Genomic DNA, 14589 nt, shown 5'->3' on the forward strand with positions numbered 1-14589 from the left:
GGTAGTGCAGCGGTGGTTATGTGCTCGGCTTCGGTTTTTGTCCTCGTCTTCTTGGTTTAAGGTGAGCAGAAGAGGCAATGGCGGAATAAATATTTTAACCCCCATTATGTATATATATAGTGGGGGAAGAAGTGTTTCAGTTGGATAAAAATTCTACAAACTTATTTATCCGAAACCACAAAAGATTTGGATTAAAGTTTGAAGCAACATTATCTCCTTCAAATTCCATAAAATCCTGCCAAACATGAAAGACGAGTATGTATATAATTTTATCTTGTGTGAAAGAGCAAATTATATTCTGAGTTGAAAAGTCAACCACAAAAATACTTATGGGCTTCTGTTAGACTAAATTACATGATGAGTTGCTTAACTTAAGAGAAAGTCAGCTAACAAATATTTGTGGGGTTCAGTTTTTGCAAGACCAATATCATGATTTGGTTAACTTAAAGGAAAGTCAAAAAAAAAATTGTGGGCTTTGTTTTAGTGTTGTTAATTTGCTACAATATGTAGAAGCAATAAAAGGAGGTTAATTAAGTATCTCTTGGGTTTTGTCTACAGAAAAGTAGCGCTGGTAAGACAACATGGTCCTGGGCTAAAGTATGTTCAAAAAATTCGAGACTCGATCACGCCTAAACACTTAAAATCGTGTACATGATACAGTCTCGAGGGGGTAATTTGTAGGCATAAAAAATGTTATTCTATGCCACGTCACACATCAAAGTCAAATGTTGACTTTTGTTAATAAATGATCATCTAAATTAATTAATTTGGGCTCACTATTAAACGTGGCCTATTTGATTAACTCATTTATTATTGAGCCTTGGACTCATTAAATGAAGGTTGGACTATTATGTCTATGAGACTCGAGAGGTAGGTCAAGTGGAAACCCTAGGGTTCTCCTAACTCTATAAATAGAGAGCTCCTCCTCATTTGTCAAAAAAAGGAAAAACAGAAGACTAAAAAAGAGAGAGAGAAAGTTGCTCAGAGTTTAGAAACTCTCCCAGTCTACAGATTAAAATCAAATCATCCAACCTAGAAGAAGAACAACAAGCATCAAAGTCGTTCTATTCTAAAAAACCATACTTGAAGGAGATCAAGCCCGGAGGCCCTTTTTCAAGAAAATCAAATCATTTGTGGAGATCGAATCAGTGGATATTTATATTAGAGATTGTACTCGTAATTTTATATTAATAAAATTATTATTTTTTCACGTCTTTTGATTCTATTTTGCAGACATCTAAAATTTGTGTTTACAACCATTATAATTCATCATCACGTTGATCACCCTCAATCATGAATCATTAATGGTTACAAGCCAATATACGCATTGGAAAACTATAGAAAACATAACGTCATTACATAGTAACATTACAAAGTTATAGTACGTAATTACATTTAGTATTACTAACGAAATTATAACCAACATACAAATGAACAATGACTAGACATTCTATGATGAAGAATTTGAAATTGTAATATTGAATATCAGCCAAATATACAGTCGACTCTTTGATAAAACAATTTCACAGTGAAGTTAGCAACTTTCAAATGCGCTTTTGTAGACAAATATAGACACGTCTCTTGAATCTTGATGGCATTTTTGGTACCGACAAGTTCGACTGATATGGTAAAAAGTCCAAATCGACTTCAAATTTTTTGTAACGGGTAAGCTTTTGACCCCTAACACGAAGAGAAAAAAACAGCATATGGCACAACCGATATCAAATTCCACTCGATCGAGTTGATGCAATTTTATTTAAGAAACTGAAAAATAACTGAATCCGAACAGAAAATAATAATTTAACTGATAGTATTAAGTAAATAGTCAACTGTTTAAGCAAAATTGTATGGGTAAAACCATAACACAACTGTAAATCAAACTGAACTGGACTTAAAATTGAATTAATTGTATGGATTGAAATTGAAACCGAAAAGTTTAAATTGAATCAATTAAGCTGGGAAAAACAACTGAATTAACTGAACTGTTTGGTTTGAATCAGAACTGAACTGGTTAACTGAATTTACAGCACTAGTTTTGGTGTTATGACAATTTGGGGACGAGGGCGTGTAAGAGATGTTGGGAGGAAGGGTTTTTTTATGGGTTGAAAGGTTGAATGTCGTCTGATTCTATAGTCTATCAAAGATATTTAGTTTTTTTTTCTATTTCTTTATAAATATATTTAGCAACAACACGTTGTTGATTTAGCCCTACTGATTGCTCCTTCGTCCTTTCTTAGTTTACCCAATTTAACTTATAACACTATTCATTTTTACTACTTTGACCATCATTTGTGCATTATATGTAAGGAAAAATATAATCATGTGGGATATCATTTGATTCGTCTCAATTCGTAGTTTCGGAATATCAATTTTTAAATATTTTTTACAAAGTCATAATTAGAGATATTATTACTCAAAGTTTTACTACTTTAAATGTAAAATGTCAAAACGGGTAAACTAATAAAGAATAGAGGGAGTATTTCCCAACACTGTTGTTGTTGCAAAAATAAGTGACATTGTATAGCAACAACATAGCTTTTTACGTTACATAATCAATATTTCATGGCAACAATATTTGTTGCTATGCATAAGGTCATTTTCAAAAAACTGCCAACGCAATTTTCATAGGGAGGGAAATGAAAATTTGATGTATGGCAACAGTAGTTGCATCAACTTTATTTTTTTTTTTTTGTTGTCAAAACCATGTATTGCAACAAACACATGAGTCGTTGAAAAAAGTTGCAATAAATGGATTTTCTTGTAATGATATACATAGGCGGCTAAGGCCATGTGCAGGGTGAGCAACTGCATAGGGCCCCCAAAATATAAGGGCCCAATTATATTAGTTGTTCTCCTAAGGAGGAAAAAAACCTAACTCTAATTACATACTATTTCTTTCTAATTTTATAGAGTGTAATGTTGGATGCAAACATAAAGAGATTAATTTGTAATTGGTGTTTCTTCTCCTTCTATTCTCCAAAAAAGATCATTAATGACTTTTCCATCTCTTCCTATTCACCAAAAAATAGTTTTTATAACTTAATTTAGCACAGGACCCCTAATTTTATGAGACGGCCCTATTGATATAGATCGATCTCTTCTAATTAGCATTAAGTGAGTACTGTTAATTGTTTTTTTTTTTTCCTGAAGTATCATACGAGTGTTTTTGAAAATCAGTGAGTGTTTCAGTGTTACTTGATCTTCTGGAAATTTTGATAGTGAATTGACTATTGAGTGTTGAACAAATGCTTTGTGTTTCGGGTACCAGGATCCGACCCGAAAAACTTAGGTGCCCAGTTTTTCCACTACCCGTAGTTGGGGGTACCAGCATGCGCAATTATTCGATAATCCGGTAACCGCTAATGAACACCCCTAAATCTGACTGATCTTCCATTATATTTTTTAAGACATGCTTTTTAGAACCGTCGTTTCCATACCCAACAGATGAGCGTTCAAAGATCGAAAAGGAGAAAACTTTTAAAGTACCTGTTCCGATATGAGACAAGTTTAAGGGTACGAACCGGTAAGTCCTCAATAAATAAGCCGGTTCCAGTTCCCGCAAGAGAGAACACGTAAACTATCATCGGGGTCCGAGGAATGCCCCTCCGATGCCTAAGTCAGTAATGGGTAAACCGGTAGCTCTCAAGAGGAGTACGATTGTGGTAGTCAACGTACCTCATGACTCAGATCAACGGAGTATTTATAAGGGGCCCGTTAATGCCCGTATTAAAGTAGGACTCTGCTCCTTTTGGAATATTCATAGGCATATCCCTTTGGGATATTCTTCTATCCTATGCTGAACTTCTATCTTTAGGCCCGTAGGCATTTGTAGATGAATGTTGGATCAAGCCCAGGCCCTTAATGAAAGGCCCGAAGGAGGATACCGTCTAGGTATCTCAGTGGAACCGGTATGACGAAGTCAACGGTTCCGTGATAGGCATGTTTGACTGACAATGTTTATCGGTCTTGGTAGACTGGTATGGAACTTAGTCAGCCCCCATACAATACCTTAAAGTTATATTTGTATCTTTCAACTCTTGTTATTTTTACTTTTTTTTGGGATTGACGTAAGTGAATGTTTGAGCACTCGTCATTGAAACTCGAAAGCTCAATAATTATATTGTTTTTACAACTACCAAATTCATTGATTCTTTTCCGAAGGTGTACCGAATTCAATGATTGATAGATAAAAGGATTCCATAAAAATGTGAATGCTTTAAGACATGATGCCACGTTCTTCGTTGTGAAGTTGGCAGTGAATTCAATACTTGATTTTAAATTCTTTTTCAGGCTCCAGATTTCATTAATCATAACCGGAATTATTCTTTCTGGTAAGGCAATCTGGTACTGCCCCCTTGTTTTTCTCCTTTCCACTCTCTTTTCCCACCCTCTCTCCACTTCTCTCCGGAAACAAAATTATTCCCTAAAAAAGAAAAGCTCAATAAAAATGTAATGCTTTCGTAACTCATATAGATTGAAAAAGTTACCGACAGATAATGACTCAATTTAAGAAGATGAGGTAAAAGGTAAAATTTGATTGAGCTAATCAAAAGGTGGAACTGTTATAAGAATAGCGCCTAAAAATTGGATTATTCTCATTAATTTTTCCATCATTATATATGAGATAAACCTTTAATTTTCAATCAAGATTAGTATATAAATAATATAAAAGTCAAAGTGTTACAACTAGCTAATTACATATAAAGGTATTTACACTATGGCCCTGTTTGGCAATTGGCGGATAGTTATTTGTTGTCAGCTTATTGTATTAATCAATAGCTGATAGCTAATTGTGTTAGCTGATTTGACTAGTTAATTGTATTCTCTGATTTGACTAATGGTGTTTGGTAAGTAACTCATAGATGTTTGGTACATGATTTTGTAAAATGATCAACAAGGACATGGACATAATTTTACTTATGTACGTTTTGTTGTTTATAAAATAAATATATTTGGTGAATATATATTTGAGATAAAACATAATAATATATAATAAGTTAAACAAATCTATAAATATTCATCATTATTTAAATTTTTTAAATATTTAAACTTATGGGTAGATAATTAACAAATATAATTAATAAAGACATGAACATAATCCATTAATGTACCATTTATTGGTTATAAAATAAATATATTTGGTGAATATATATATTGATAAGAATAAGACATACAAGAAAAAAAAATATAAGACTATACAAGATTAACAAAAACAATTACAAGAAAAAGAAAAATCAAATCAAAAAACATACCATTATGATAGGTTTAGGCCTTTAGTGATACCTTTAGTAAGGGTAGAAATATTAAACTTTAGGACATAAATGTATTTTCCCTACTCATTCTCAAACCTCTCATATCAAAAAACTTATCAAAAGTGTTTCTTAAGCTCTAAAAACTACCTCAAACCTCTCTTTACCAAATACCCACGTTAGAAAATTGACTAGAATCATATAATATATGTTCAACCCTCTATTTTTACCCCAAACCTCTCTTAACCAAACAATAACTATATAATACCTATATAATTACTAATTGTAGTGACCATCTCAGAAATTAAGATAATATTTTGTGAAGTTATAGGGTATCTCATTAAGGAGTTTTAACTTATCTTGCATGTCTAGCTCAAAAGATCTTCCATGTCCTCGATCATGTGACCAAACCCTTTAAATAGGTAGACTGAATTAAAATAGTTTGTATATGGACCTTGATGGAGGCATTAGTGAGCTTTATCTTACTAACTACTTTTTCTTTTCCTGAACCAATCATTTCAATGTGCATACATTTGATAAAATATTCAAAATACCCCTAATTTCCCAAGTACTAATAAATTACATCAGGTTTCATTTTTCATTTTAAAATATGTTTGAGAAAGTATTTAAGGTGACTTAAATGATAAAGGTGCTATAATGTTAAGTCACCTTATATGATTAGTGGTGTTTCATAAAAGAACTTAAATAAAAATTTAAGTCCAAAATTTGATTGAAATTGAATGGGAATAAAATATAGCGTCTGATATCAGGTGCTAAGACTTTTTAATTTCTTTTTATCTTTTCAAGCCTAAAAAATATTTTCTTTTTATCTTTTTAAGCCTAAACAATATTTCAGCTACAATCATAAATTATTTTAGCAAACAGATTATACAATCAGCTAAATTATCAATTTCAACATATTAATAATTTCAGTTATTACCTAATTAGTTTCAACCACCTTATCAATTCCATTTCAACCAATATTGCCAAACATAGCCTTAATTATCCAAAGATTATTTCACTATCTTGTGTGGTCACACTTTTTTTCTTTTGAGACATGATCTAATTTTTCTTTATCCCAACATGCAAGGATAAAAATAAATTAGAATAAAAAAACAAAAAAGGGTTTGATAAATATGTCGAAACATCTCCAACTTAATAATCAAGGGCCAAAAAAAAGTACTTACGAGATCTTGGGAGCAACACCGTAGATGTGAATAGTGGGCTTGGAAGCGTTCTCGCCAAAGTTTGGGAACATCTTGCACCTGAATCAACAAATTTTGATAAAGAAACAAAAAAGATATCAATTAATTGCAACACTTGGTAAATAAATGGAATTTCCCCCTTCTTTCCTACTTTTTCATTTTGTAAGATTTAGAAGATGGAAGAACATCCAGGCAAATGAACGAGAAAATAACAAAATCTCATCGACCCATGTAAATAATGGGTATACCAATTGTAAGTTTGTGAAGTTAAAAATAAAGGAAAATACTACACAAACACCACTATTCTTTTTATTTTTTATAAACATAGTCAAATACCATGACATGCTATTATTAACGTGAGGCAATCTGGCACTGCCCCCCTGTTTTTCTCCTTTCCATTCTCTTTTCCAACCCTCTCTCCACTTCTCTCTGCAAACAAAATAATTCCCAAAAAAAGAAAATCAGACGGACAATCAGAACAAAACATGCTTTTCTTTCAAAATTTCAACCATTTGACCTTGTCAACACACCGTGTTCTCAACATCAATACCAAATGAACAACAACATCGATCATTACCACGACAATCATAATTACGATAATTTAACTCAACATGGAAACCAAACGAACGATGACGATGAACTGGGATGGGCTAGGATCCCACGATGACGAAGACGACGACTTCTTCGATAGCAACAACCGCATTTCCGCCGTGGTACCCTTGGATATGTTAGCTGGACCCTCTGACGACTCCTCTGATGATGAAGAGTTCGAGGACCCACGCATGTCCTTTGCGTCTGTCATCTCATCTTCCTCGTCCGAGGGCGGGTCCCAACCTATGAATGTGTTGGGACCCACCCCACCGTTGCCACCGCCATCTAATGAGGAGTACGACATATGGACAGCAGCTCCTACATCGATACAAGAACGTCGACGTAGGCTGTTGCAGGGGATGGGGCTTAATAGCAGCAAGGAACTTGTTAGACTTAGGACAATGACAATGTCAAAGAAGTTCACTGCTGCTGGTGGAACCCCGCCTTTGCCACCTGCACCTGCACCTTCACCTGTAGGAGCCAAAGGAACAGAAGAAAAAGAAGAAAAAGTTGTATCACCTAAGATAAATAACGAGGATCACACCAATGATCAGATTGAGGATCATTCCACGGCTTCTCCCTCACCTGATGCTTCTTTTATTCTGGTCAGATCACGATCTGATGGCGACATTGATCCGTTCTCGATTGAGACCAAACGGAGAAAGGAGCATCTAATCGGAGACATTTCGAAACAGAGGCTAACCAGAACGTTATCAACTTTTGTGCCTTTTAACACTTTTTGTAATCCTTCCGACATAACCCCCAATGATAGCAATCATAGCGAGGATGCTAGTAAACACAACAGAAAGAGCAGCGCCAAAATAGGAAAGAAAGCAAGGTCGAAACAGCCGAAGAGTAGCATGGTCGCTAATGGTGGAGAACAATTAGGGGCTTTCTTCCTGATAAAGAATTTAGATACAGGAAAAGAGTTTGTTGTCAAGGAATTCGCGGAAGATGGAATGTGGAACCGCCTGAGTGATCTTCAAACAGGGAAGCAAATGACAATGGAGGAGTTTGAGAAATCGGTAGGGTATTCCCCTGTGGTGAAGGAGCTTATGAGAAGAGAGAACAGGAGACGGCATAGCAGCGTTGACAGTAGTGGTGCCGCCCTTGAAAGGAAAACTAGCGTTAACGCATACTTGTCTAAGAGTTTCCGGTATAGCAAGAGGAGGGGAGTTTCATTCCTAAAGAATATTAACAAAGTGGCAAACTCGGTCACTGGTTTAGGTGGGGCTACAGCGGAGAAAGAGCAACATCCACTGCCTTCCAACCCTGTTCCTGTTCCTGTTCCCGTTCCCATTCCAGCAGACCCACAAAAAGGTGGGAAAAATAGTGCTAATCAGAACAATGAATGGGTGAGGGTGAGGACACAGGGTAAGACATATAAGGAATTGACTGCATTGAGACTCTGCCAGGAGATTCAGGCACATCAAGGATCAATCTGGACCATAAAATTCAATTTTGATGGACGTTATTTGGCAACTGCAGGAGAAGATAAGGTGATTCATGTGTGGGAAGTTCAACAATGTGAGATTGCATCCTTAAGGCCGCTTGAGGAATCTGCTAATTCCACCCCCGTTCATCCAATATTTTGTCCATCTCCTGACCGAGACAAGCCTCCTCTCCCCCCAGACTTGTCTACATTGGAGAAGAAAAAGAAAGGGAGATCAGGTAGTCGTAGAGGGTGTAGCATGCCCGAATATGTTCAGTTGCCTGAGACTGTTTTTGCTCTCTCAAACGAACCTGTTTGTTCGTTTGAAGGTCACTTGGATGATGTGCTAGATCTTTCCTGGTCTAGATCTCAGGTATGGAATAACTAAATTGGTATATCATTTTGTTTTACTACTTTTCTCATTTGAATTTGTGGGCTTTGGAGTTAAATTAGAAGAAAAAAACTGTAACTCTAAGATGATGTTCTTTTGTTCTAGCTGTATTTGCTTTCATCTTCTATGGACAAAACTGTCAGGCTGTGGGACTTGGAGACAAAGGCCTGTTTGAAGTTGTTTGCTCATAATGATTATGGTATATATAAAACCAATTTCTAATCCTATGATCACATATAGTTTGGCATATAATTTTTTTTATGTATTTTTAAGGCAATATGAAGATTTGCTTTGACGTTTTTTGCCCAGTCACTTGTATACAGTTCAATCCTGTGAATGATGAATATTTCATCAGCGGCTCACTTGATGCCAAAGTCCGAATATGGAGCGTACCAGGTAGACGGGTGGTTGATTGGACAGATCTTCATGAAATGGTCACTGCTGCTTCCTATACTCCTGATGGCCAGGTCTAATTTTTTTTGATATTATGTAGTTATTGCTCCCACTCTGTTGGATAATTCGATTAAGAGACCTATAAATGTGATTGATAACCAATTTTATGATATGGAAAATGGGAGTATATATATATATATATATATATATATATATATATAGGTAGGATCCGCTGAAAACAGCTCTAAGTCTGAAAACCGAAAACAAGGGTAACTTTTACCACTTTTAGGGTAACTTTATATACTTTAGGGGTAACTTTTGCCTGTTTTAGGATAACTTCATTATATTAAGGATAACTTTATATATCCCCAGGGTAACTTTTTATATTATAAGTGTAACATTTAGTACGTTTAGGATAACTTTATTATGTCATAATTAATTTTCATCTTTCTAGGGTAATTTTGAGTATTATAAGCGTAACTTTTAAGTCTTCAACAAATCTACACCAAAATCCACCAAAAATTCACAAGTCGAAAATCAAATCACCGACAACTTTTAATTTTCCCCCACCCTCTTCTTCAACTTTCATCTACTTCAGCCTTCTCTTTCTTTCTCAACTCTCATAATCAAAAATCTGGTGAAAGAATAATATCAATTGAGCTGAAAATGGCGAATTCAAAAGCTAAAAATTTGAAACACAAGCGAATTCTCAAACTACTAGACCAGAATTGACCATCAATTGAACTGAAAATAGTGAATTCAAGAAATTCAACCTTAAAATGCGAAAACACAAACAATTCGTCAAACAACTAAAGCAAATTTGAGCAAAAATAAGCTAAAAGTAGCAAATCGCAAGTTTAAAGAATGAGTAATATGAAGGAAGAAAAGAAAAAACTAATCGAAATCTTGACAGAATTTAATCCAAAACCGAAAAAATGAAGAATTATATAGCAAAGTTTCATAGAAAAAGAAAGAACCTTTCAGCGGAAGAGAGATTGAGAGAAATGTAATCAGAGCAAGCGAACTAAAGAGCAGAAACAATGACTTTCCTTGCTTCCATTTTTGCGAGCTATGTATGTTTTCTCTCTCCTCCTTTCTGCAGAATGGAAGGGGTTTTTTATGAGGTGCGGGATAGAGAAAAGGAGGTCGGCTTGGTTAACGGTTTACGACGGTCGGCGGTCGACGGGAAGGTAAAGATACTGAGGAGAAAGGGCGTATGTCGTTAAATCATGGCCGTCCAAATATTGTTTTATAAATCCGACGTCTCAGATTAACTGTTTTCAGTTTTCAGCTTAATTGTTGTTTTCACAAGATACCATTCCTATATATATATATATATATATATATATATATATATATATATATAGAAGTGAGTTTATATGAGAATGCATACTTACATGAGAAATGAGAATGATATTGACGTGCTATAACTCTTATGAATAAGTGATGTAACTCTAATGAAAGAGTGATATAACTAAAAAAAAAAAATAATATTAGAAAAAAAAAATATTCAAAATTTGAATTTTTTTTGGCTCTAAATTTTTTAAGTGGGTATAACTCTCATGAACAAGTATTGTCACTCTAATCCAATCCTGTCGTTGAGATTCATTCTCATTTCTCATGTAAAGAGCATTTCTCGTGTGATCTTGCCTATATATATATATAGAGGAGGGCTCTTGTAAGAACACCTCCTCTATGTGAGAACAAATCTGGACCTTTGGATCTAATCTAATCTAACCTTCCTAAATACACTTATGAGTAATGACATTTTTATAATTTAGTTTAACCCTTACCCCTCCCCCCCTTCTTCCCCACCCCTTTCACGCTACCTTTGGATCTCTCTCTATCTTCTCTTTCTCTCTCCTCTATATCGTCGTTCATGGAGTTTTAGTTCTTCAATGTTTTAGTTCGATTATTTGCGGATTCCAAACTATTTTTTTCCATACAGTGTGTTGGTTACTATGATACAACAGAGGGTCACTATGATATAGCAGAGGGTTGTGTTGTTTACTATCTATGATACAGTAGAGGGTCACTATGATACAGCAGAGGGTCACCATGATATGGAAAAAGTAAATATTATTTTTTCTTGACTAATTTCTTTAAACATGTGATAGATGGGTTATTATGATATAACACATGGTCACTATGATATATTCTCATAGTTTTGTAGGCTTAGTTGCTCAATGTCATTTTCTTGATTCTCGTATTAATTTTCTTCAATTTTAGCTTGAATGGACAAAAAAAAAAAAAACAGCTCGAACACATATGACATATAGTGACTGTTATAGTTTTTAATGTAATCCTAGAATGTCATGATTTTCAAAGAACAAGTTCAGCGCGTGAAAGAGAGAAAAAGTTGCTTGATACAGTAGAGGGTCACTATGATATAGCAGAGCGTCACCATGATATGAAAATAGTAAATTATTTTTTTTTTTCTTCACTAATTTCATTAAACATGTGATAGATGGGTTATTATGATATAACACATGGTCACTATGATATTTTCTCATAGTTTTACAGGCTTAGTTGCTCAATGTGGTTTTCTTGATTCTCTTGGTAACCTACGGATGAGATTCATTCTCACATAAAAAAGTGTGGTTATCTCATAGTTTTACAGGCTTAGTTGCTCAATGTGGTTTTCTTGATTCTCTGGTAACCTACGGATGAGATTCATTCTCACATAAAAAAGTGTTCTCACATAGGGACCTATTCTCACCGGATCCCAACCCTATATATATATATATATATATATATATATATATATATATATATATATATATATATAACACTTGTTAATTAGAGTTATACCCCCTAAACAATTTTGAGCTGAATTTTTTTTTTTTCAAATTTTTCCTTCTTCTAATATTCATTTTCTAGAGCTACATCACTTATTCATATATAAGAGCTATATTGCGTAAAATTCATACTCATATTTCTCATGTAAATATGCATTCTCATATAAGGTAAGATGAAGGGGACTCAATTGAGGGGATGAACGGAAATCCTCAAATGAGTCCTATGAGGTTTGATCCCTAGCTAGACATCAGAAGGATGAGGTGCGAAGCAATGCCACTATTCCGCTATCTCAACCTCCAAAAAAAATAAAATAAAATGATAGTATGTATTATACACATATTTGATACACAATATATATGTGATCCATAACTAAATTTGTGGTTATCTAAACAATTTATAATAATTAAAATTCAGTCAAATTACCTTGCTCAAACAAGTAGTGAGTAAATGTTTGTGAAAGGGAGGGAGTATCTGATATCGTCCCCATGTTCCAAAAATCATGACTACATTTGATATATGCATCATATTTTAAGAAGAAAACATTGATTTACTGTGTAAAAGATGTTCTTTTTAATTGGATGTGCATTAGCGATACAATATGGACGGGGACTCGTGATGTATGCAAGTTCCATAAGATAATCTTTTCAGCATTTCGCTTCAAGTCTGAAATATGCTGCTAACAATCTATGTTATCTGTAAACACAGGGTGCTGCAGTAGGCTCTCATAAAGGAAATTGTCGCATGTACAGCATAACCGGTATGAGCTGCTATGCTTCCCTGCATGCTGAACAGAACATTAACTTGTATAAATAGCTCCCCACACGAACCAAAAACTCATTCATACGTTTGGAAATTCTTTGGTAATACAGATGGGAAATTAAATCAAACAATTCAATTTGATATCCAGAGCAAGAAAAAAGGAACTCCAAAAAAGATAACTGGTTTTGAGGTATCCCTTTCTTCTATTTGTTTTACGATATCCATTATACACTCATCAATTCCAGGCATGGTTAAATATATTTGCGAACATATTTCTTATTTTTGAACAGTTTAACTCGGAAAACCCAAATGAAGTTCTTGTAACTTCTGCGGATTCAAGGATACGAATATATGATGGCTCAGATGTCATACAAAAGTTCAGAGGTATATTTTCCCTATGGTGTGAAAATCTTCATGTTACTACATAATCTCAGATATTCACAGCAAATGCTAAAAGCACTGACCACATCATTCATAAATGACAGGATTTAGAAATACTAGCAGTCAAATTGCTGCTTCTTTTAGCCCAGATGGAAAATATGTCATATGTGGTAGTGAAGATTCAAATGTTTATGTATGGAAGCGGGAAGAGCACCGAAATGGTAAAACCAAGACCATAACTGACACGAGTTCCTACGAGCATTTCCAGTGTAAGGATGTATCCGTGGCAATTCCATGGCCCGGTAGTGTAAAGTTTGATCCTCCCACCATACAATTGCACTCCAAAAAGAACACAAAAAAAGCACTTGCCTCTGCCACGAGTTCACCCAAGAAAGAAGACTCAAATAAGAACAACAAGAGCCAACTCCCTCCGTTGCCAAATCACAAGAAAAACAACAATGCGGGAGAAAAGACTGTCAACCACGATAGCAATATGAGCAACAGCAACAATCAAGAGAATGCAAGCAGCAGCAGCAACAATAAAGATGATTATGACAATAACAAAAACAACCACCGCAGCAACAATAATAACAATAGTGAGAACATTGTAGATGGTGAAAAGGCTCCTGATAGCCCAGAAGCAGATCCTGCACAAATCAGTCGTACAGATTCAGGGATAGATGATTCCTTCAACTCCTCTAGTGGACGATCAATTAGATACGGCGACTCACCTTCAATATCTTCCAACCATTCTGCGTCGCCTTCATGGGCTTCGGGTTGGTCGTGGTTTGATGGGGGTGCCAGTCATGGAAGCGATACCATGCAAGCTCGAGCATGGGGATTGGTCATTGTTACGGCAGGGCTTGGAGGAGAGATAAGGGCTTATCAAAATTTGGGTGTACCGGTTAAGGTTGGGCGTCAGTCTAATCTGTTTATGACATGAAGTGATTTTTTTGTCTAAGCATTTTTATTTGATTGTTGAGTACATCATTTTGGGTCGAAACAGATGATCCCAAAATTAATCTTTGTTTGTTGGATTTAGGGAAGAGGTACGGTTAAGAATGTAGATATCCATAGAAAGCATATACTGTTTTCAGATCGTGTCAATCATCAGTAAGGCATGGATAATCTCTGTAAAGTAGTAAGGTTGTAGGACTGACTATAGTTTTGTTAGAGATGGACTAATTTCTTTATCTTTTTTCTTGATTATAATGAAATGAAACTAAATTTTTCAGCAAGACAAATGTCAAAACCAATCAAACTCGTCTTTGTGCATGCGCCTATATCATAGTACTTTTCCAATTAACTTGGCGGTGTTAGAATGAGGAATACTTCCTTAGCGAGCCTATGCTTATTATTCAATATTCATCACATATATATTAAAGTACA

General features: G+C 34.9%; 1 protein-coding gene and 1 long non-coding RNA gene across 2 annotated transcripts; one reads left to right on the forward strand and one right to left on the reverse strand.

Moving 5' to 3' along the window:
* Window positions 1–1336: 1336 nt before the first annotated feature.
* LOC125497500 (uncharacterized) lies at window positions 1337–10511 on the reverse strand. Its single transcript, XR_007274338.2, has 3 exons — window positions 10239–10511; window positions 6437–6514; window positions 1337–1680 (listed from the first exon to the last, which is right to left on the reverse strand). It is a non-coding gene; the product is annotated as an uncharacterized LOC125497500 (long non-coding RNA).
* LOC104893465 (uncharacterized) lies at window positions 6795–14437 on the forward strand. Its single transcript, XM_010679569.4, has 7 exons — window positions 6795–8850; window positions 8974–9067; window positions 9178–9335; window positions 12766–12817; window positions 12930–13009; window positions 13110–13203; window positions 13305–14437. The coding sequence occupies exons 1-7, from the start codon at window positions 7066–7068 to the stop codon at window positions 14141–14143; spliced, it is 3102 nt and encodes a 1033-aa protein (XP_010677871.1). The 5' UTR covers window positions 6795–7065; the 3' UTR covers window positions 14144–14437.
* Window positions 14438–14589: the final 152 nt, after the last annotated feature.

This window comes from Beta vulgaris, chromosome 5 (genome assembly GCF_026745355.1).
Source record: "Beta vulgaris subsp. vulgaris cultivar EL10 chromosome 5, EL10.2, whole genome shotgun sequence".
Taxonomy (NCBI): domain Eukaryota; kingdom Viridiplantae; phylum Streptophyta; class Magnoliopsida; order Caryophyllales; family Amaranthaceae; genus Beta; species Beta vulgaris.